This window comes from Coloeus monedula (assembly GCF_965178545.1).
Source record: "Coloeus monedula genome assembly, chromosome: 10".
Lineage (NCBI taxonomy): Eukaryota > Metazoa > Chordata > Aves > Passeriformes > Corvidae > Coloeus > Coloeus monedula.
The window spans coordinates 22,231,996-22,254,979 of NC_138790.1; the positions used below are offsets into that span (position 1 = coordinate 22,231,996).

The 22,984-nt window shown below is 48.3% G+C and overlaps 1 protein-coding gene across 3 annotated transcripts in view; it reads left to right on the plus strand.

Moving 5' to 3' along the window:
• Positions 1-22,984, plus strand: part of TNIK (TRAF2 and NCK interacting kinase) — a 151,460-nt gene that overhangs the window by 121,075 nt on the left and 7,401 nt on the right. Inside the window, exons 17-27 of one of the 3 annotated variants that reach the window (XM_082288219.1) lie at positions 1,294-1,533; positions 3,789-3,895; positions 6,149-6,312; positions 7,441-7,538; positions 8,261-8,284; positions 12,142-12,326; positions 15,470-15,596; positions 17,760-17,924; positions 20,817-20,931; positions 21,308-21,478; positions 21,761-21,904. In XM_082288219.1, coding sequence (XP_082144345.1) covers positions 1,294-1,533; positions 3,789-3,895; positions 6,149-6,312; positions 7,441-7,538; positions 8,261-8,284; positions 12,142-12,326; positions 15,470-15,596; positions 17,760-17,924; positions 20,817-20,931; positions 21,308-21,478; positions 21,761-21,904 — 1,540 coding nt within the window. The remainder of the gene's footprint in view (positions 1-1,293; positions 1,534-3,788; positions 3,896-6,148; positions 6,313-7,440; positions 7,539-8,260; positions 8,285-12,141; positions 12,327-15,469; positions 15,597-17,759; positions 17,925-20,816; positions 20,932-21,307; positions 21,479-21,760; positions 21,905-22,984) is intronic. The other 2 variants (XM_082288221.1, XM_082288220.1) reach the window with 2 other exon arrangements.

Below are 22,984 nucleotides of genomic sequence, written 5' to 3' on the forward strand. Positions count from 1 at the left end.
AAAGAGGTTTTGCTTTCTTTGCTGCTTTGATTCAAGGTTTTGTTTTGGTTTTCCATTGAGTTGACATCAGTCACAAACACATCTGGAGAGGGCATAGATCACCGTGACTGTCACAGAGGAGGGGCATCGTTATTTTAGAAATTTCTCCCAGCCATGAGGTCTGCAAGTACTCGGCCACCACAAGCTGTAGGAGTGTCAGTGCTGGCTCTGGCCAAGCCTCTGGAATTGCTCCCACAGATCCACAGATTCCAGCAGGGATTTCAGAGGGAAGTACAAAGCCTTTGCTCCAAGTTCAGTTGGGCTTTCTATGGAGTATTTGTCAACTAAGTGCCAGCCACATGTGGCACCTCCAGTACAATGCCAGCTTTAAACAAAAATGTGCAGGAAGGCCCTGAAACATACTTTTTTTGCCCAACATACATGGTCCATATGCACTGGGAAGTGAGCAAAACCCCGCTTCACTGTCATCCCTCTGACTGACCAAATATTTTTCAGTGACCTTCTTGGCGTCCTGTACCATCAGTAGCTACAAAAGACTTTTGTTTGGCAATAAAATCCTAGTGAAAGAGTTGCTTGAAGGCCAGAGCCCCATGTCAGGGTGTGTGTGCATACACGTGTACCCGTGAGTCATGGATGCGTACAGGGATACACGTGTAGAAATTTCAAATGGAAGTCATAACCCTGCTGTATCAAAGGAGTGCAGCTTCACAGAGTCCTGGGAAGAAGCTCTGATTTCACAAACTGTAACCTTGTGATTTTCTCAGATTTCCCAGAGCAGATGTCAGTATTCCTTAAACTTGAAACCTGTAGAGCTGATCCATGGGATAAGGGCCACCGAGACCTGTAGAAATTCATGCCTCAGGATATTTTTTAAGCTATCTATGCCTCAGAATTCCTGATGATTTTTAAAAATCAATTATTATTTCTTATGTTTCCTTCTTTTTTTTTTTTTTCCTCCTTCATTTTTAACATGGAAAATCCATGCCAGACCTCATTAGCACAACCACAGAGGTGCAGGTGTAGGATCTGGACTTCGGGCCAGCAGCAGCAGAGCCTGGGGAGGGCACGGTGTGTGCGGGAGCGTGATTTTTAACAGATCTTGCGTTGAAGTGATGTAAGTCAGAAGTTCCTGAAACCAAGGCAGTGCTGATCTCAGACCAAGGGGGCTTTTCAGTGCATCCAAAGTGCTAATCAATTTTTTTTTTAAATCAAATTTTTAAATCTTTTTTTATTCCTTTTTTTTTTTCCCCCCCTCCATTTTGACTGATAGTTCTGTTTTGACTTGGTGCTTAGATTCCACATCTGGTCACTGTGAAATCCCAAGGAAGCTCCTTGTCTGGGTCTCAGTCACTGCATGAACAGCCTGCAAAGGGACTGGCTGGGTTTCAGGAGGCTCTGACGGTGACCTCTCACCGCACTGAGATGCCAAGGCAGAACTCGGACCCCACCTCAGAAAACCCTCCTCTGCCCCCTCGCATTGAAAAGTTTGACCGAAGTTCTTGGTTACGGCAGGAGGAAGACATTCCACCAAAGGTAACACAATCGCTCCTCACTTTCAGCACGTCAGAGGCAGTCCCAGAGCTGAGTCCCTCTGGCAAAGCAGAGTGGGCAGGACTGAGCCCATGCCGAAGTTCTGCAGCGGGTGCTGACCTGCCCAGGGGCTGCATTTCCTGAGGCAGGGGTTTGCAGGACGTGCTGGGAGCTGCTCTTGCCTGCAGAATGGCTGCAAAACAGCGCTGCCCTCCAGCAAAGAAAGTTCTCGAGCCCGCACAGAGGCCAAAACAAATTAATCTCTTCTTTCCCTTGGATAAAAAACAACCTTCTACTTAAATGGAATTATAGGAACATAAAATTTGTCATACTCAATAAGACAGGTCCTTTTTAGTCCAGTACCATGCCTCCAGTTGCAATCAATATTTGATGGAAGACTTGTAAGGGCTCCAGCAGCTTTATACATTCATTGACATTTTGACAGTGTCTGGCAGTACCTCTTTAATTAGGATTCTTCTGGACCAGTATTTCAATCGTGTTGTTTATACACCTTCACTTTGGAAGAATTATAACTTGGCCATTAAAGTTCCCCTTAAAGTGAATCAGTGCAAGGCCAGGAGGATTTTTACAGAGGAGAAATGATTATAAATTGATCAGTGGCAGGGAGGCAGTATTTGTCCCTGAGTGAGAGGCAATTTTTCTGTGTATTTACAAAGTGAGTGACTTGCCTTTTTACGAGCAAAGTCACAGTTACCAGGTAAGCCTCCCTTGTGCAAGGGATCTATGGTGGTGTCTTGGGTGTTAATAATGCTCCTATTTCTGCTGTCACCAAGCAAGAGGGAATGTCAGGGCTCTGCTGAAGGAATAGCAAGCCAACAGCTCCTGGAACTGTCTGTGTGCTTGGCTCCTCCATAGTGCAAGAGGGTGGCTGCCTGATTTTAACCTAATTAAGAAAAAGCCCCTGCAATTTAATGTTGGCTTTTGCCATGAGTCCTTTGAGGACACTCAGCCACAGTGATGCCCTACGTGGTGAGACCGTGGCTCCTGGGAGAAAAGCTGTTCTCCAGCACGATGCAGTATTTTCCCCCTTGGCTGAGGGAACATGGACTCTGGAAGGGGTCCCCACCAGATCACATTTAGGGCTGTTGTGCTGGCAGTACCACCCCTGAGGAACTTCACGCTGGACTGCCCGAGGTGGGTTCGATGTGTTTGCAAGCAGGAACGAAAGGACTGCCCCGAGAGGCAGGACCGGCTGTCTCCGTGGTCCGGGGTCTTGTTTCTGCCAGTGCTTATGGCTGGATGCTTCAGAGGAAGGTGGAAAACTCCCCAAGTCCTGACTGCAGAGTACCCTTACCTGGAGGGGAGACTGCTTTGTACTGAGACAAGCTGCAGCTCGTGATGCTGCAGAGTCTAAAGCATCGCCAGCTCACTAAATCTTTTCTTATCTTACCTAATGCAACCGTGTGTTTATTCTCAAAAAAAGCCAAGCCTAATCCTTTTTCTTGCTGATCCTGACAAGCCCTTGGCCTCTCTGTTACCTGGTGCAAGGTATTGCACGGTGAGTATTGTCGTGCCTCTCCACATCACCTGAGGTGCTGAGGGATGAGGCCACTGCACCTGTGGCCATGCAGTGATGCCCAAGCTCCCATGAGATGGGGCAGAGCTCCAGGGTTACCTGTCACAGCCCCTGTAGGCTGTGGTTGGCTTTGGGTGTTTGTGCTGAGCCGTTCTGCCAGCAGCAAGGTTTTGGCAGCAGCATCTGAAGCTCAATGAAGGTCAAAGTGTTTAATCACAGTGTTAGGTGGGTCAGTCTGGATCTTCCCACTGTCAACCCTCTTGTTTGTCCACCAGTCAACACCTTCTGTCTGCTGGCATGTGTCATATCTGAGCTAGATAGAAAACCTCCGTCGTGGCTGTGAAATGCACTTCAGTCTGAATTTTACCTTAAAAATTACTTCCATGGGTTTTGTTAGATTTAGATTATATATATTTGTGTGTGTGTATGTGCATACATTTCTTTTCAAAGTAAGTGCCCTGTTTGGTGGTAGCCAGGCTGCTCTGGGGGCTCCTGTGCCAGGAGCATCCCTGAGGGCACCTTTGCAGCTTGCTGCTGCCTCACACTCCAGCAATTCCTTCTAAAAGCTGAGAGCCTTGCATTGCCCTAAATACTGCCTTTCTCTCTGTGGGAAATCAGTTGTAAATCAGCCTTAAGGCAGTGCTGGAAGGTGATCTTGTGATGGCTCAGGTGTGTGAGCAGCCCAGACTGGGTGACTGCAAATGTCTCCATTCTCTTCCAGGTGCCTCAACGAACCACTTCCATATCCCCTGCCCTGGCAAGGAAGAACTCCCCAGGCAATGGCAGCGCCCTGGGGCCCCGGCTGGGCTCCCAGCCCATTCGGGCAAGGTATGGACATGGAGGGATGGGCAGGGGTGATCCCAGTGTGCCACTGCTGCGCTGCCCCCGGCACCGCCCCGCTGGGAGCCCAGACGTGGGCTGGGGTCTAGCCCTGCTTTAGCTGACTGGAACACCACGACATTTGCAAGGCTTCTCTTGTCTCTGGGATGAATTGTTGCGTCCATTAGTGTTTTGTGCTGACAAGGCTGCGAGCACTGGGATCACTGGAGGCTTTGTTCCCTTGGCTGAATGCATTCATGGACATTGTGGGGTTTGGAGGTGGATGCTGTGGAGTCAAAGAGCAGTTTGGGTGCTCCCCTTAGGTCCTGCTTCTCACCCCTTGCATATCAGTGGATCCCTATAAGCCAGTGGGGAGGTCTCAGTCATACATTCCATACATTTCTCATGCATCAGAGCGGTTTTTCACAGATAATGACTGAGGAATGTGCTGCAGGACAGACACTCATACAGCTTGCTGAGATCTTCTCTAGATGTAGATCAAGGATTAAATACCTTTCAGCTTCCCAGGACTCAGGCCTTTAGCTTAGCCAGATCCAGCTCTCTGGCACAGCAGTGAGCACCCGAGGAAGGTGCTGTGTTGCCCCCACGGTCCCATCTCTGCCCTGTCACAGCTCTCCCTGGGCATGTTTAAAACGAGCAGGGGAGCTGACAGGCTCAGAGCTGGATGGAAAAAACACAGCTTAGTCATGCGAGAGCTTGTCTCTGCTTTGCAGAACGAGACCTCAGACGGGCAGATCCCGGGAGAAATGCGAGTTCCAATTAGCCTTGCATGATGGAGCTCCTTGGTTTCTTCTTCCTGCCTTGTCCTCAGAGGGTGAGGTCAAAAAGTGAATGCGGGGATGTTCATCCTTGTGCTGTCACCAGTTTGAGCAGATGCCTCCCTTTCCAGCTCAGTGCCCTCCCTGTGCCTCAGCAAACTCACAGCAGCCCCGAGTCGCTGGCAGGGGCAGCAGTAGGAGGAAGAGTATTTCTTCTTGTTCTGTTTTTTTTTTTTTAATTAGATAAAAAGCATATCATGGATTGTTGGTCTTCTTTGCCAAAGGCTGAAACATTTTGAATTCTTGAAAATGTTGTTCTTTTAATTAGCTGTTGCTTGAAGGACAGTTTAAAATGCAGAGGGATATTGGACTGTGTAGTCCTTGTAAGGGATGGTATTGGAAGTAAAAGGAATAATGGGAGTCAGGGATTCAAGTTCAAGGTTGCCCAGTGTTTCCTGCAGCCTCACTGTGCCAGTTCTGGTCAGTGCAGGTAAATACATGAGTTGCCAAAGTTTTCAAATATGCTTCATCAGTTAATTTAGTCATATGGCATGAACTGGAGGCCTTCAGTTTGATGAAAATTGGAAATTATTAGGACGCTACCACACGTCCATAAAACTTAAGCATTCACTGAAATAATTTCATGCTTCATGCCTCTCACAGTAATGTAATATTTTTCTTTTTTCCCCCTCTCTCCTATTGGTTCTTGATTCTCCACATGCATAAATGTAAATATTACAAAAAAATCTCCTCTTTTATTTGTCACCCTGTTGTGACAAATGAGGGAGTATTTACTGTACATTTTAAAGAGGACTTTGAATAAGATCATTTCCAGAAATATTGTATAAAACCAAATTGCCTAACTCTGCATGAACATCTCTTCTGATGTCATTTCAATGCCAAGTAAGAATTCATTTCCTAAAGGCATCTGATACCCAGAGAGATATTAGTCACTCTTCGTGTATCAAGGGCACTTTTTATTCTAGATTTATCTGTGTTCACAAGGGTGAGAGAAATCAAGGAGGAAAAGTGGATATCTGATGCAAGTTTGAAGTGAAGCCATGAAAATTGGAGACACTGAATAAGTGGTACAAGTGGTCTGCAGCCTTGTTGCAAACTTCAGATCCTTGCTTTGCTGCAATCTTTGTCTAACAGCATGTCGAAAATTCCTGCTTTTATGAAGAATATTGGTGGCTACTTAGGTAACTCCAGCTTTGCAAATCTACAGACAGGGAATCCAGAGCAAAGAATCTTTTAACTGTTGCCACATTTGACAAAATAAGAGCAGAAAGCTTCTCTAGGCAATTTTTTTTTTGTCATGGTTGTAGTGCACCCAAAATTGGTGGCCTCAGCCCTGTCTCCTCCAGCTGAGGAGGACTCTCCTGGCCTTTGCAGCTGCCCCCATCAGTGTGGGAAGTGTCTGGAGCCCTGGGGGTGGGTGTGACCCTGGCTGATGTGGCCCCTCTGTTTTGTCCTCCCACAGCAACCCAGACCTGAGGAGGACAGAGACCATCGTGGAGAGCCCCTTGCAGAGGACCAGCAGCGGCAGCTCCTCCAGCTCCAGCACTCCCAGCTCCCAGCCCAGCTCCCAGGGTGGATCCCAGCCCGGCTCCCAGGCTGGCTCCAGCGAGCGCAACAGAGTCAGAGGTGAGCTTGGAAGCATCCCTCAGCACCGGGCACACTTTGTGAGGCTTCCTGACAAGCAGGAAGGGCAAGAGGTCTGTGATCTCATGCTTGTTTTTTAAAAAATTTAAAAAATCAAAGGATCCATCATTTCTGCTGTGCTTTTGTGACCTGCTGGCCTCCTTGCAAACAGAGTTGCCAACAGCCCCTTTTCCCTAGAGGCTGATGTAGGATGGCCATGGCATCACACTGCCAAGCAGCCTGTACAAAAGGAGATGGGGGTTATGCTTTAAGGTAAACAAAAAAAAACCAACCAGTGTGCTTCCTGTCTTCATCCACCCAGGTGCGCCTCTTCTGACATGGTATCTTTGGGAGTGTGTTTCACTTTTAATTGATATATAATTCTTTTTGGAGCTTCATCTTTGTGCCTGAGATGGGATCAGAGGAGTGACGTAGCCTGTAAGAAGCTTTCTCTCAAATGCTTTTGCCAGGCAGCAGTGCTGGCATGGGGTTTATGTTTGTAGCCAAATTGATCCCTCCCTTCCTAGAGCTCCTCTTAAAGATACTCCATTCCCCTGTTTAATGGCAGTGAAGTTGCCACAGCCCATACACAGCACACATCTGCATTCAGGCACAATCCCACACTTCCAGTCCCCAGGGCTGAAGAGCATTAAGACAAATGCTGCCTCCATGCTTTGACTATTTTACGACTTGGCCATAAGATGATGTGTCTGTTGTTGAAACCATCACTCCTCTAGATAGTCAATAAAAGGAGTTTGTAACCCATTGTCATTTTGGGTTTGGTTTTGTTTTTACTAATGAGGAATCCTGTGACAAATAATGTCCTAGCAATGTCAAATACTGCAGAGCTTTTCATTTACCACATGCCTTGCTCTTCTGCAAAGTAAATTTCTTTCTTTAGTAGAGAAGGAGCAGTAACTCTGCAAGAGGGCTGTCGGTGGAGGCTGGGCAGGATTATGACTTCTCTTGCTCTGTTGGTGGAGAAGCAGAAAGGAGCCAGGAGGGTTTTTCAAGACAGCAGAAGCAAAGTGATGAAGAAGCCCCTGCGCCCACCTGTCCCAGCTGACAGGATGCAGTGGTGGCTTTCGGCAGCATTTTAATTCCCACTCTCTCCACCTGCCTCTCACCCAGGGAATGCCAAGCCCGAAGGGTCCCCTGTGCTCTCCCATGAGCCCGCCAAGGTCAAGCAGGAGGACAACAGGGACGTGACGCGACCGAGCCGACCCGCTGTGAGTCCTCAGTTACTTCCCGTGGGAATGCTGCCAGCCGGCTTGGCCGCGTTTCCCTTCGGTGCGGTGGCACAACTGCGGGGACCCCAAAAACGAGGCTAGTACTGCTGCTGCTCCAGCAGAGAGACTGGAAAGCAGCAGTATGGTGAGAGCCCCTGGGAGATTTGAATGCTTAAGAGAGTGCATGAGTTTCTACCAGGAGCCCAAGCCTAGGGGAAAGCACTTAAGCCTGTGTTTCCAGGCGAAGCAGAGGCTTAAGGGCTTTGCTAGCTTGGGTGCGGCAGTGGCCGATGGCACATTGTTGTGTTCCGTGCTGCATGTCCCCCGCAGCACCCACGGAGGGATGCTCTGCTCAGGAAGGCTGGGGAGCCAACCAGCCCCTGACAGCCTTCCCAGCTTTAAACCCCACCTGGTAGTGGTCTCTGTACACTCCCCTTCTAATAGTCTGAGCAAAATCTCATCCGAAGTGTTTCCTCCTGGTTTAATGCTGTTGACATTTGTATCTTAAAACTGCAGAGTCGGCCTAATAACGATATGAATTTCCACTGCTTCTCTATTTTAATGTGTATTAATGTTTTGTTGATGATGTTTTTTTTTTCTCTACACTCCACAGCATTGAGCTAACAATTCTAATTTTATTTCTAACCTGCTTGCCCTTCCTCTGGCTTTTTCCTGTCCCGATCTGTTTCCTCTGATGCTGATTATTCTTCCTTTACCCACAGAGCTATAAGAAAGCTATAGATGAGGTTAGTGATATCTTTTCTCAGTGGGTCATGCCTATGCAAGGTTGACTAGTTAGTGCTTAATTCCAAGCTGGGTTTTCTTGGTGCTGGCGTTGATAAAGGCGGCAATGCGATCTCGGGTCGGACGGGAGAGCGAACCGGTGGCGTTCCAGCGTCGGGAGCCCGCCCGCGGGGAAGGGACAGCACTGCTGGTGTGCTCTGCTCAGCCCTGGGCTGCCCAAAACCCCCTGGCCACACCACTTGCATGGAGGCCAGGGCAGAGGCATCCCGGCGTTCACATGGGGGAGCACGTGGTGCTGCCGTTGTTCGGCGTGTTGGAAGGAGAAGGAGCGAGAGCGGAGGTTTCTCGTGCTGGTGCAGGAGGTCGGGCAGCCTGGACCCCTCACCACATTCTGCTCTCAGCCACAGCCCCCGGCCACCCGCTGATTTCAGTGGGGCCATCAAGTGCTGTTCGAAATGTTCTTCTAAGCCTAATTCGAATGAAGGCACCTGGACAACTGGAGCAGTGGAAATACAGTGGGTTGTTCATTCTCATGGACCAGCATCCACTGCAAAGCCAGAGTCAGCAGAGCCATCTTGGATCTTGATGGCAGTGCTGGTCCTCATTCATCTGCTTAAAAAATGAGAGTCCTGAAGTACACCTTTTTCATGTATAATATTTTAAATGTGCATCTGGCAGTGGTGAGTGTTTAAGCATTCATGGGAAAAGACCCAGCATTGCTGATTTAGCATTTCACTTGCCTCACACATGCATCCCTGTGCACACTGGTGATACTGGTAACTGCAGGGCTGTAGTGGAAAGCACTGGTTTCAGCAGCCTCTCCTGCAGCCTCTTTTCTCTAAAAATAGAAGATACGAAAGAAGGAAAATGTGCTGTTAGTTAACTTGTTCTCTTGGATAAAATATGAGCAATACATTTTGTTTAATGAGGTGCTTTGTTAAGAAAAAAGCACATAAATCAGTGTCTAAATAGAGGCAGCGTGTGTGCTAAATTCAAACTGAAGGAGCAATGTGATTTTGGAAACCAATCTGACTTGATTCCAGCAAATATTAAATCTAAAGAAGGCTTTGTAATTAAAAGTAATTAAAGAGCACTGACACTACTAACTTATGTATTATGTCACCCTCAGTAATAACACTTGGAACATGTGTGGAACTACAGAGCACTTTCTCTCCAGTTGTCAGATTGGTTTTGGTCCAAGAGCAACTCGGTGAAGCCGTTTAATCCTACAAAGTGCTCATTACTTACAGAAAATGATAGCATCAAAGAATTAACCATCCTGAGGCAAAGCTTTAACTAGGAAATATGAGTTATCTGATGATATTGTCTGGGAGTATTATTACTCTTGTAACTTCCAAATTAGTTATTAAAAAGTAATTAAGCTGATTTTTAAAATACTTGGCTATCAGCTAGCGATGGCCAAAGAAGGCTGAGAGGGTGCCTTGAAGCACATTAGAAATGAAAGGTGCAAAAGAGAAGTAGTTTTCACAGTCCAGTGCTGTGACAGGGAGGAGCTCAGTCCTAGTCCTGCGCTGCAGAAGTCCAGCTGCAGTTTTAAGAGGTTCTTACAGAGTCCTAAAATCCCTTTTAAAGTGAGAGGCTCTAATCCAATTCAAAGGCAAGTGCTCAATAAAGAGCATGTTTGATACTCTAAATGGAAAGCATTGTTAAGCTGCTGAAATTCTTATTTAGGAAAAGAAGCAGTTGTATCATAGAAGCTGCTACAGCGCTAATTAAAATAATTAGTTGTCGTGACTGCAGATTTGACTCTATTTCAATCCCAAACATGTTGGCATCAAAAAGGAGCTCTTGAAATACCACAGTCTCTCTTTAATCATGATAAAGAGCCTTTCTTTAAAGGTACAGAGAGCATTTGGAGTGATAGAGAATTACAGAATCAGGGAATGGTTTGGGTTGGAAGGGACCTTAAAGTTCATCTTGTTCCCACCCCACCCTGTCCATAAGCAAGGACACCTTCCACTATCCCAGGTTGCTCCAAGCCCCATTCATCCTGGCCTTGAACATTTCCAGGCATGGGGCAGCCACAGCTTCCCTGGGCACCCTGTACCAGGGCCTCACCACAGTCTGAATAAAGAACTTCTTCCAAATATCTAATCTAAACCTACTCTCTGTCAGTGTGAAGCCATTTCCCCTTGTCCAGTCACTCCGTACCCTTGTCCAAAGTCCCTCTCCAACTCTATTGGAGCTTCTTTAGGTGCTGGAAGATGCTCTGAAGTCTCCCTGTGGAGCCTTCTCTTCTCCAGACAGAACAACCCATATAAAACCCATCAGAGGTACCTGCTGTGAAACACGGATTGACCAATTTGATTTTTTAAAAAAACAAGGCCTTTTTTTGTGTACTAATACTTATGGGTCTGATGCAAAGCTCTCCAATATCCAGGGGAGTTTGTACATCAGAGGCAGGGCAGACCTGGGAGCAGAATGTGCAGCTGTCACCAGTGGGAGCCTGCTGGGAGGTGTGGGTTATCAGCAACCAAAGCACAGATTGCTTACAAAACATTCCTACCTCACCATTAAAAAATAAACTGGGTTTGCATCTCAGCCATAGAGCTTTTCCATCCTTTTCTCCACATGTCAACAGGATAGATTTTAAGAGCTCCTTTTGCAACCATAATTAATATTGCCGTAGTCGCCCTGCTGGAACGGTAAACTGGAAATGCAGTAAATGAGAGTATGGCCGTAAGACAATTGTGGAATTTAGTCTTTTTCAATGAGTTTCTTTCTCCCTAATCCTTTATCTCTGACCGAATGCACTGATGGCTACCTCGGTCACTAATATAGGGAGAAATGGTAAGACTGACAATTGCGATGCTTTGTTCGTCATGTGCATGTCTTGTGCAACAGAGTTCTCTAACCCATTCTAATTCGAGCTCTCATGCTTTTCTGCCCTACTGCTTCCCCCTGCATTGCTATAAAAGCATGTAAGATAACAAAAAGTCTCTTTTCTACACGGTGCCTGCCATGTTCCTTGTTTTGAAATAGCAGTGTCTATTTTATATGACTGTCGGGTCTGAGACCTCATCAAAGTCATGGTAAACTGAAAAATTATGAGTAGGCTTTGGGACTGCTCCTATCTTTTTTCTTGTTTCAAGACTTTTTTTTTTATTTTATTTTTCCCTTAGCTTGTAGGCTGCCACATTTCACATAAAGTGCTTAATGGGTCCCGCTGAGGGATTTATTTTTTTGTTATTATTATTTTTTGATCGTGTGGCTGACTCAGAGCTGTGACTCCAAAGTCTGGCTGAGCTGGGCGCTTCTCCTCGTGCTCCTCACCGCCTCTCAGCAGCCGCCCGACAGCGGGGACTCACCATGGAAGCAGCTCTTGACGTGGGGATTGCACCACTCCATGGGAGATGCTGTCATTGCTTCCTTCCCAAATGCATTTATTACAGAATAAATACCATTACGGGGTCTCTTTGAGAAGTTTGAAAGAAGAGAAAACCCTGCAGGAGAAATTCTCCGAGCCAATCTTTGAAGTGACGTTGTTTTCCAGTTTACTATGATGGTGACTGAACTTCACCTTTTCCAACAAATATAATTTTGTCGTGTATATACATATAAGTGTGTGTATATATATGCACATACACGTTCCAAAGAGAAAAAGAAGAGGTTGGCTATTGACTTTTCAGTGAGCGTAAACCAGTTTTGTTTTGTTTAATAAATGCTACATGCTACAAACATTGTCTTACGTTTGTCTCATGTTTGTAACGACTCTGTAAAGCTATTTCTTGTTGCTCGTGCTGTTAGCATTGGCTTTTGGAGAGATGTATGTGACGTTCTTCTTGCTCTGAATGTAACAGCCATCGCTTCCTTGTTTCCTTGCCCCCATCCCCTGTAGGATCTGACGGCTTTAGCCAAAGAGTTGCGGGAGCTGCGCATTGAAGAAACCAATCGGCCCCTGAAGAAGGTGACGGACTATTCCTCCTCCAGCGAGGAGTCAGAGAGCAGCGAGGAGGAGGAGGAGGATGGGGAGAACGAGACACATGATGGGACCGTGCCTGTCAGTGACATCCCACGGCTCATGTGAGGAACGCTTTCTTTTGGGGGGACAAACCATGAAACTCCAGGGTGGGTTTTTCTGGAGGTGCAGTCCCAATGTGTCTTGGCCTGGAGGTGAAACTCTGGTGTGTCTCAGCATGGAGGAGCAGTGGCTGGGAGGAAGGATGTGTCCGTGTTTGGTAGCTGGCACTGGGAACAGCGTCATGGTTGCAAGGGATCATGTACTCACATGAGTGTTTTTCCTGTTCCAAACTAGAGAAATTAATGTGAAAAACTGAGCTATTTCCGCTGCATATTCAGTTAATGTTGGCTCAAAGCTGATGGAGCTGTTCCTGCTGATGATCCAGGCAGGTTTTTGGCCAGAGTGGGCACAGCTGACCTCACCAACACCATGGGCCCTGCCCATGGGATGGGTGTGTTAAAGCTCTGCCTGCTCTTGAGTCTGGTCTTGCCCCAAATTAAGCCATGCTAAAGTGTCAGTACTTGGTGGCCTGCCCAGTGCCAACTGGTAGAGCCAGGATTGTAATAATCCTGAATCTTTGTCTTGGATTTCTGCCATTGGCTCAGTCAGTGTTGGTGGGTTAAAGTGGTGAAATGACGAGGTCAGCAGACTGTTGTGTCCCATGGGACACTTGTGCTTTTGAGTCTCTCCAGATCAGGGCAGCACAGCTTCAACACTTGCAGGGAGCTGTTGCCATGCAGAGAGAGCTCCTGGAGCATCTCTGCTCAGGCTTCCCACCCAGTGCTTTGCAGGGGCATTTCTGGAGGTCTTTGCCTGGCAGCAGGATCTAAATTCTGCCCCTTTGAATTTGCAAAGGAGCTGTGGGAAGGTTTCAGGGGATCATTTTAATCAGTTAATTTCCATTTTTCCTGCTAAATGAGTTACAGTCGATATAGGCATACCTGGCTTCAGGAGCATGGTTTAGCAGTGAGCATGATGGTGCTGGGTGAATGGTTGGACTCAAGGAATTTAGAGGTCTTTTCCAACCTAAACTGTTCCTTGATTCTCTGATTCATGGTGGTGGGTAGGGCATGGAGCAGCACAGAAGCCCTCTAAGTGGCAGGGAGACCATGTCTCCTTGGGTCAGTGTTATTCAGAGTGCCAAGCTCCCGGATTGGAGCTTCCTTCCAGCAGAAGAATTAAAACAGAGCTCTTGGAATTGGTTGGAGCAAGTCAGGAGGCAGAGGGATGGCTCTGAATGTGCAGCAGTCGGTTGGGCAGTCAGGCGTGTGAGAAGGGGCCTCAAGCTGCTCGTGGAAGAGGAGTTTAATCAGGAGTGGTTAATCTGTGCTGACATCCTTCTTCAGACACCTTGGGTTTGACACAGCACTTCCCAGCGGATAAATGTCTCACTGGGTGCCTTGCAGTCACATGTGGGGGATGACAGGCACAGCAGTGAGCTGGATGCCCCCAGCCCCTGCCAACCCAATGCCACATGTCCCATAATGTCCTGTCTCTGTCATGTCCCAGAGATGGAGGGTGGAGATGCAGGGGTGTCTGCAGGCAGAGCTGCACTGGCCCATGTCTGGGAAAAAAGAAAGCAAATGCTCTGAGTTACACCCTTATTTCACAAAAGGGACCTTAACTCGAGTTCAGCCTCGATGTACTGCGGTGGTTTTTTGTCAGAGATTTATTTTTCTGTGTTCAGTGTTTGTCAGTGGAAAGTGGGGCCAAGAGAGATCATCTCATCTTCTGCTGCACCTTCTGACTGATCTTAATGTCACCCATGTTTAAACTTCCTTGGGTATCCTCCCTGAACATTTGGCTGCTCTTCATTCCAGCTCTATCCAGGTCTCTCCTGCTGCAGGATAAACCTATCCGTTGCTTTGTGTCCCAGTGGACAGGAGGGGTTGTTTATTCCCTCCTCCTCTGGAGATACCATTTCTCCATCTGAAGACTGATGACTCCCTTCAGCTCCCTCTCCTTGAGCTGTGCAAGCCAGCTCTTGCCTGTGGCCAGGGAATTCTTGCAGGATGACGTGGAAATCTGGGACCTCAAGGCTACCACAGCCATTCATTCACTGGCTGTACGGTCTCAAAATTAACATAACCTCCTCTGGCCTTGCTTTCTTATTTTAAAACTGGAATAACTCTGCTATTTTCTCATCCTTTGGTGAAAGGCTAATGGTAGGGAGGTGTGAGCTCCTCTCATGAAAGGTGCCATAGGAATATGGCATGCTGTTGTCTGGAGTGCCTTTGTGATGCTTGTCCAGTTGTAGGTTTGATACGATACAGGTAAGGAGCCAGTCCCACCTTGGGGTCCCCAAGGCTCAGTTCTCACCTTGGAGCAGTAACCCCATGATTAGTGCAGGCTTGTTTTGGCTTTTCACCGACCAGGCTCCCTCACAAGCCTCCGGGCTTGTTGGTGTGCACAGGAGTTAAAGAGTGCATTGCCTCACACTGATGGAAGCAAGTGGTCTGTGTGGCTTTTAAATGCAAAGTAACAGGTCTGATCATCCAGGGGTGCTTGTCATTTGCCTGAGGATTTGTTCAAGTTATATTTAAGCACCCAGTCTGCCAAGAATGTAATAGTAAAGTAATGGGGGCTGCTCAGCACCTGTGACATCCAATCTCAGGCAGTCCTAAAATTTAATAAATTCCAGCCTCCTTCTTGAGATAGGAGCATGGAAATTTCAAGGTGAAACCACGGGTTAGGGCTACATTTTTACCTGGAAAACAGCAGAAAGCTACAGGACACAACTTGTCCTCCTGCCCACACCTTCTCCAAACCCCACCCCTCCCTTGTTATTTGCCATCAGGTGCTCTGGTGTTCCCTTTTCAGGAGTTGAGATGGGGAATAAAGGGAGTAAATTTTGGGTTTCTGTAGCTTTTTTAAGTAGAAAAAAATGACACACAGTAGAGCAGGACTGCCACTCCTTGTTACCTGTTCATCAGTACTCCTCTCAGGACACCTTGGGATAAGAAAGAGAATGGTCCCTCTCTTTGGTCTCTGTGCTATATCTGTAGTTTATCAACCTAACCCTGGTCCTGTATTTCTGGCAGCATCAATCACTTCCCCATACAGCTAAGTGGATATATTTTTCTAACTCTTTTTCTTGGGAGATACAGAGCCTTACCCTTATTGAAATAATACGGTACTAGAGGATTTTTCATCTAGTTTAACATAGGAAATACTCATCATTAATGCTTTTCCATCCTGTCCCCAGACCAACAGGAATTCCTGGAAGCAACGAGCCGTACAACCTGGGAATGGTGACAACCCATGGGCTAGAGACTTCCCACGCAGATACGTTTAGCAATATTTCAAGGGAAGGGACTTTAATGGTGAGGGAGGTAAGTTGTAAAACAAACACTTCCATGGAGCATCTTCAGGAGGTTTTGCCCATGTAAGCACAAAAACTAACAGTGCTGTGTGTCCGGAACACAAAACACGGAGTAAATTGTGCTCGTTAGCGCTCTCGTTAATGCAATTTACACTCGGAGCAAATGTGACAAGTGCAAATGTTTCTCAGAACTACAAACAGCAGTGAATGGCAGTGCCAGGGCACGGCGGGGAGGAGGCTCCTGCAAATGGCTCTGCTGTAACCCCACCATTGCTCCAGGCAGCAGGAGTTACCTTCAATTTACAGCATTTAGTTAATTCACTTGGAACTGGCCCGAAGTTTCCCCTCTTCTTCCCAGCCTTTGCTGCCGTGTGACTTTTAGAGCCGTGCAGTGTTTGTAGAGCATTTGGGGGCTTGTAGCAGAGGCTGGTCCTGCTCAGAGCCCACTGTGGGAGGCATTGGGCATCCCAGATGGATGTGAGCCAGTGCTTTAGAGGTGGGAGCAATGCTGAGGGATGGTACTGCAGGAGTGGGGCAGAGGAGGCACCTTCAGTGCCTGTGGAAGATCTCCCTCAGTGTTTCTTGGTTTCCCAGTAGCTGGAATGCTCTGGTGATGCTGCTGGAAGTGCAGATGGACAGCTGGACTCCTGGTGAGAGGGCAGGAGGCCCTGGTAGGGATGCAGTTAGGGAGCAGGGGAGTCAGTGTCCCACCAGCACATAAGGGTGGTGGATGGGAGAGGAGAGGGAGGGAGGGGAGCTTGGAGTCAGCAATCATAAAGGAGGGATGTTTAGGTTAAATGCAAGCGAGACTTGAGCAGCATTTTAGTTCTTAATTCCATTTATCTAAAATATTCACATATGAAGGAAAAAGATGAATGCAACTTTGAAAGAGAGGAAGGAGTTAGCAAAAGAAGTCACAGCATGTTTTCTGCCTTTCTCCATCAGTTTTTGGGGGGGTGGTAGTACAGTCCACCTCATCCCTCACTGGGCTGGAGCTGTTCAGAGCAGGGGTCCCCATGGCTCTGCACCTCCCAGAATCAGGGAGGATGATTGGGTGAGTGGGAGAACAAGGTCCTGTGTAACTGGCAGCTGTTTCTGAAATGAGCTTGTGTTCAGCAGCACAGCAGTGAAACCCATGCTGTGCCAGTGAGGCTGTGTGATAAATGGGATGCAGAAGGGTTCAAAAGCCGTGGGCAAGACAGGCAGCTGGAAAACCCCACTGGGAGGAGAAAGCATGATAAGAAATCCAAACTGTAGCCTTGTGCTGGGTGTTTACTGTTTTTCCCCTCCTCACCACCATAGCCATCAGAGGATGGTCTCACTGAGGTTGGTGGGCTTTGGGCAAAGGGCTTTTCACTCTTTGGTGGGATGGCAAAGTGTGGTTGAAGGTGATGGTAATGAGCAATCAAAAGATAAATGTCATCAGGACTAGTCAGGGGCTTGGTGAGCCCAGTTAGAGTTTCCACTAATCCCAGTAAATGGGTAAATCTCTGTGACAATCTCATTGATGTGCTCCAGGTAGGTGAAGTTCATCAAAATGGCAAAGGGAGAAACTTCCCAGTACCTGCCTTGCACAGGGAGGGGATGGAGAGGAAGGGGAACCCCAAGGAAACCCAAGGAGCGTCGTGTGCAGGGCGAGCTGCCGGTGGTTCTGCCACTCCTGCGCTGCTGCTGCTGCTGTTCACTGCTGGTTTGGGTCACAGAAACATGGGACAGGGCTGTGCTGGCACTTGCAGTCAGGCTGCTCTTTGCCATAGCTGTGCAAAGCTGTCCAGGCTAACGCTGATGGAGGGCTCAGATTCTGCTGTCGCCAGGGGCCGGTGGCCGTGTGGGAAGAGAGCTGGCCATGGGGTTTGCACCCACGGGAGCAAGCGCAGAATCTGCCCTACATTCCTTTTCTTCATACAACAGTGATCAGGCTTCTCTCGCTGTTTCGTGGCTAATTACTCTGTATTGACTTTGTCATTAATCCTGTCTTTAATGCTCCTGGAGCGGGGGGTTGCTTTGCTGCTTGCCAGACTGCATGGGGATGGAACAGAGAGGGTCCTTCTCCTGCACTTGCTCTGGGAATGGGGAACTGCTGACAACTTAGTTTTGTTTGGTTTTTTTCTCTTCTTTTTCTTTTCCCTCCCCCGCCCCCTCTCTTTCTTCCTCATGCCTTGTGTCTCTGCAGACCTCTGGTGAAAAAAAGCGTTCTGGCCACGCAGCCAGCAATGGCTTTGCAGGTCACATCAATCTGCCTGACCTGGTGCAGCAAAGCCACTCGCCAGCGGGCACGCCGACCGAGGCCCTGGGGCGAGTCTCCACGCATGCACAGGACATGGACTCGGTGCCTGAAGTAGGTGGTGGGGGGCTCCTCTTTCTCCTTTGCATCGCTTTTAAATCAAGTATTAACATCTCTGCCCCGTGACGGGGCTCTTCTGCTTCCCTCTCTGGCTTTCTTGGCTCTTCCCTCTCTGCATTTCTGGTCCACGTGGGTGAGTGTAGTGGAAATACGAGGGAGTCGGATGGGTTACTGCTATAGGGGTCTGTGGCTGATGAGAGAAAGATTTATTAGGTCTTTCAAGCCCACCAGCTAGAGTTCTGGTGGTGTGACACGAGTGCTGCCAACTGATGAGAAAGTCCCATGTTTGTTTGACACTTGGATATAAAAGGAAGTGCTGAGACCCAGTGATGCCATTAGCTTCAACTGGGCCCAGCTTCCATCTGTGCAACCTCTGATAATTATCATGACTGAAAAGGTTACCAAAAATCAAAGCCAACAAAATTCCAGATAGTTCTTCAGAGTAGGAAAACCCTGCACACCTCTAAAATCGTGTGTTTCCTGTCATGGCAAAGTGTTTCTCTTCTGGTAGGTGTTTTACAGGGACACAATTGAACATCAAAATTGTATAAAGTGTAAAAAGTCTTAGAAAGTACAAGATGTGACAAATAAACCAAGGGAACTGATGTGTCCTGCTCACCATCCCTAGCTGTGGGAACCAGACACAGTTCTCTTTTCCCATGAGAAATCAACCCATTTGGTGCTAATTAAGCTATTGTATTTAATGTTTGTGTTTCATTTTGTGGATTGTGCTTCAAAAGTTCTGCCATCCTATGTTCTTCCATAGAAATTATGTTCTCACTTTATGGTGTACTTTTACAAGCAGTATAAAAATAAAAATTTCTTGGAATTGGGCATTGATAAAACGTAAGAACAGATGGTGCCTGACTTGACCTCAAGTTTTTATCCGTTTCCTCATTGGCATTAAAAGCAGCAATGAGGGAGTCGATCCTGAAAGTAACACCTTCCACGGTCATCCTGGGGCTGCTGAAATGCAGCCTGGGATCGGGTTTAGATGTATTCATTTATAGAATATCAACCAAAAAGATCTTTTCCATATCTAAGACTGTATTTTTAGAGTTGACTGAGCAGGGCGTGGGTGTGAGTGGAAACTTGGGGATTTTGTTCACGGGCTTCCAGGTGACTCATGCGAGCACAACCTCAGCCTGCATCTTGATGCTCTTTGTAAGCCACCACACAGGTTTAGAGGCTGTTGAACAGGACCTGGAGGAAGATGAAGTCTTAATATTTAAATATCAGGCTTGGAAGCTATTAAAATGTCAGCTTCTGAGGGGAAAAACTGAATATGAGCAAGGAAAAATGCTCGGTGCGTTGGGATAAGGGGTTTATTCGTAATTCATTTGCTGGAAAGCACCTGGCTCTCAGCTGGAAATCCCTGCAAATACTGAAATCTTCTCTTCCTTAAATTGCTATTGTTGTATGGAAAAGACATCCAGCACAGCGAAAAAAATCTATGTATTTCTTGGATAGGGGAGAAGCACAAAGTAGTGCTATCTGTGCCCGCAGCCTTCCCTGCCGCAGGCTGTTAACTCCTTCTGCGGGCCTCAGTTGCCATGTTCTGTTTAGAAATCCATCCCGTTTCTATGGAAACAGCCAGGCTGTCAGGGAATAGGGTTGGGAGGGAAGCAGGATGTGCAGCCTGATTTTGGAATGGATGCTGGCTTGCCCATGGATGCCAGCCCCAAAATGCTTGGAAAAGTCACGAACCACGAAGCTGCTCCTATACCTGTTTTTTTGTGGCCCTGAATCCTTTGTAGCCCACTGGAGGACAGGCACAGGCCCAGCCTGGTTTCAGTGGGGATGTACCAGGGTGGTGGTGTTCCCCATGGCGCATCTCCCCACGGCATGGGGGACTTGTCCCCATGGCAGCTGTCACACGGGGTCTGTGGCAGTGGGCATGGGGAGCAGCCTGGGCTTGGTGACTGGGTGAAAGCTGAGGAAGATTAATTTCACAAAAAGGACAATGTCCCAGAGAAGAAAAACATGAGCTGTAGTGGTGCTGCAGAGTGAGCTGGGTTTTGCTGCTGTTGCAGCTCTAAACTGAGCTCATCCATAAAGCGTGTCCTGGGTAAATGCTGGAGTGGGAAGGATAAGCTGCTCAAAGAAGGTGGGAATTCACGTCACTTTGACTCCAAAGGCAAGGATTTCCTTTTGCTTGGAAGGTGGTCTTAGCCTCATTTTCTGCCTTAAAGCAACGGTTTTAAAAAGAAAGCAATGTGACACTGCAGTGTGTTCATCCCCAGATTCCCTCAGTGAAGTGTTGGCTCCAGCATTCCCTGTGACACCCTCAGGTTAAGTTTTGTTAACTTAGAAATGCCCTTTTCTGCAGTCCCCCTTGAAATGCTGGGGACAATTTAAAACTGTGCCAGCTGCCCCAGGCCAGGGCTTCACAGGGGCTCCTAGCACCATCCTGCCAACTTCAGCTGCTATGGGAAAGTGGGAAAAGCAAACCCTCGCCTGCCTGACATCCCAGAGAGGGTTTAAGGCATGCAGACAAGTAAACCGGTGGACTGATGATCTTAAAGGTCTGCTCCAGTCTAAATGATTCTGTGATTCTCGATTGGTTTTTATCTGTGTTGGCTTTTGCCTCTGGCCCTGTGGCTTCTCTGCTGACTGTCTTCATGGCTGTGCTTCTGCCTGTGAGGAGAGAGCAGAGCCAGGCCCTGCTCCTCCCATTTTCTGTTGCTCACAGACACTCAGAAATCCAATTTAATGTTTGTTTCTGATTAGTTTTGGGGAGGAGGAGCAGATGTTCATAGAGGGCTCAAAAAGGGCACCGCAGAGGCAGGCGCTGTTTGCTAATTAGAAAGTCTTACACGTACACAGATGCACAAAATTACTGTTATTTCTGTGCTCTGAGCTCTCTCTTTACTGTTTATTTTCCAGTATGGTATGGGAAGTAGCACCAAAGCCTCTTTCACCCCCTTTGTGGACACCAGAGTGTATCAGACCTCGCCAACCGATGAAGATGAAGACGAGGACGAAGAGTCATCTGCTACTGGTAGGAGGCAGTGTGGCCAGTTTGAGATGGGAGTGCTTTGTGGAAAAGCAGGTCGGGGAGCCTAAATAACCCCAGTGAACCTCGTACATTTCACTCACTCTTGTCCAAACATAACTCCTGCCTGTATCCTTGCCCTCTCCAGCTGCCATCCATTTTGTTCTCCCCCACCAGCAAAATGCCACCAGAAAGGTCTGGGAGGAAACAGGAAGCAGCAGAAATCCACCCTCCTGTCTGCTTGGGCAAACTAATGTCTTGTAACACAGTGATGCCTCCCTCGTCGAGAAATAACCCAAGTATTGTCATTGTGTCCCAAAAAAAGAGGTGACAGAACAGTTAACCCATCACCCCTCCCTGTCCTCTGGTGTTTCCTTGCCAGCCCTGTTCACCAGCGAGCTGCTCAGGCAGGAGCAGGCCAAGCTGAACGAGGCGCGGAAGATCTCGGTGGTGAACGTGAACCCCACCAACATCCGTCCCCACAGCGACACCCCGGAGATCCGGAAGTACAAGAAGCGCTTCAACTCGGAGATTCTCTGTGCTGCTTTGTGGGGTAAGCCCCGGGCACGCCCGGCCCTCGGCGCGGCTCCCGGGAGCCCGTGGTGCTGGGACGGGAATGTGTCACCGCAGCACCAAGCCCCTGCTTCTGCTTGGCCCCTTCTCCATCCCCCAAGGCTCACATCCCCCTGCGCTCTAGGAGTGACCCTTTCTGTCCATGGGAAGGTCCCAGCATTAGCTGGGTTGGCCACACTTTGGGTGGCAGCAGAGACGAGCTCGGGGTGTTGTCCTTGGGAGCAGCCGTGGCTCCTGGCGCCCATGGCCCTCTCCTCTCCAGGTGTGAATCTGCTGGTGGGCACAGAGAATGGCCTGATGCTGCTGGATCGAAGTGGGCAAGGAAAGGTGTACAACCTCATCAACAGGCGGCGATTCCAGCAGATGGACGTCCTCGAGGGCCTCAACGTCCTCGTGACAATATCAGGTGCTCCTCTCGTGTTTTCAGCGCGTCATTCACCTGCTCGGCCACAAGCCCCGAGTAGTTCCAGCTCGGACAAAACCTGCTCACTGGTGTCAGAGGGAAGCTCCCAGGGGAGATGGAGGTGGTTTATTCTGGAATCAAATGAGTTAAATCTGCGTTCAAGAGAGTTTGGTCCCTTCACCTGCTGACTGCACATCATCTCCAGCCTCCTTTAGCCATGAAGGGGGGTGCAGGATACAGGCAAGGCAGGTAGTCACAGCTTGAGGGGCAAAGAGCTCTGCTTTTTGGCTCTGTTTGGCTCTGGCTGAGGGAGCCATCATCCATGGCTTCAGATTTCCAGTTCAGACCACGGCTGTGCTCAGGCTGTCCCAAGTGTTGTGAGGGCCACAGACTTTTCACTGTCCCCATGTTTAGCTGGGAGCTCCAGAGTGCTCATGTCAGGCTCATGGGGTGATTTCTGGCAAAAAACCCAAAACCTCTGTAGTCCAGCCTCCCAGGAGAGCATCCAGCATCCTCCTGCAGAGCAGCCCCGAGGAGCACACGGGTGACAGAGCCAGGGCAGAGTCTTCTGCTGATACCTGTCCCACAAAGCTCACAGAGGGCAGCAAGATAATGCTCATTAGGAAATTGCTTGATATCATCCTTCTATTTGCTTCCACATTGTTAACACCCCCTGGCCTTGCTCAGCATTCACCTGCAAATTCCTGCTCCCTCCATTCAGACAGAGCTCCAAACTCCCAGCTCCATCATTTACCTTGGTCTGCAGCTCCCCTGTGGTTTTGGGATACAGCTGTCGGGATAAGGGGTTTAGTACAGCTGGAAAATGAGTGGGGGGAGCACCAAGCCCCAAGATGATGCTGAGAATGAGTCCTGGGGACTTGTGGAAACCTGTGAGCAGACAGGGTTTATCATTTGGGTCCCGTCCCACCAGGCTTGGTGTGAGCTGTGTCCTGTCCCTGTAACGGGGGCTCTGCAGCCACAGGGATTTTGCAGCCATGTCACAGCCATCCAAGAGCAGGCAGCCGTGCAGGAATTTGGCAGCCCCTCAGCATTGCAGAGCCCAGCACCAGGCTTGCTGGCAAA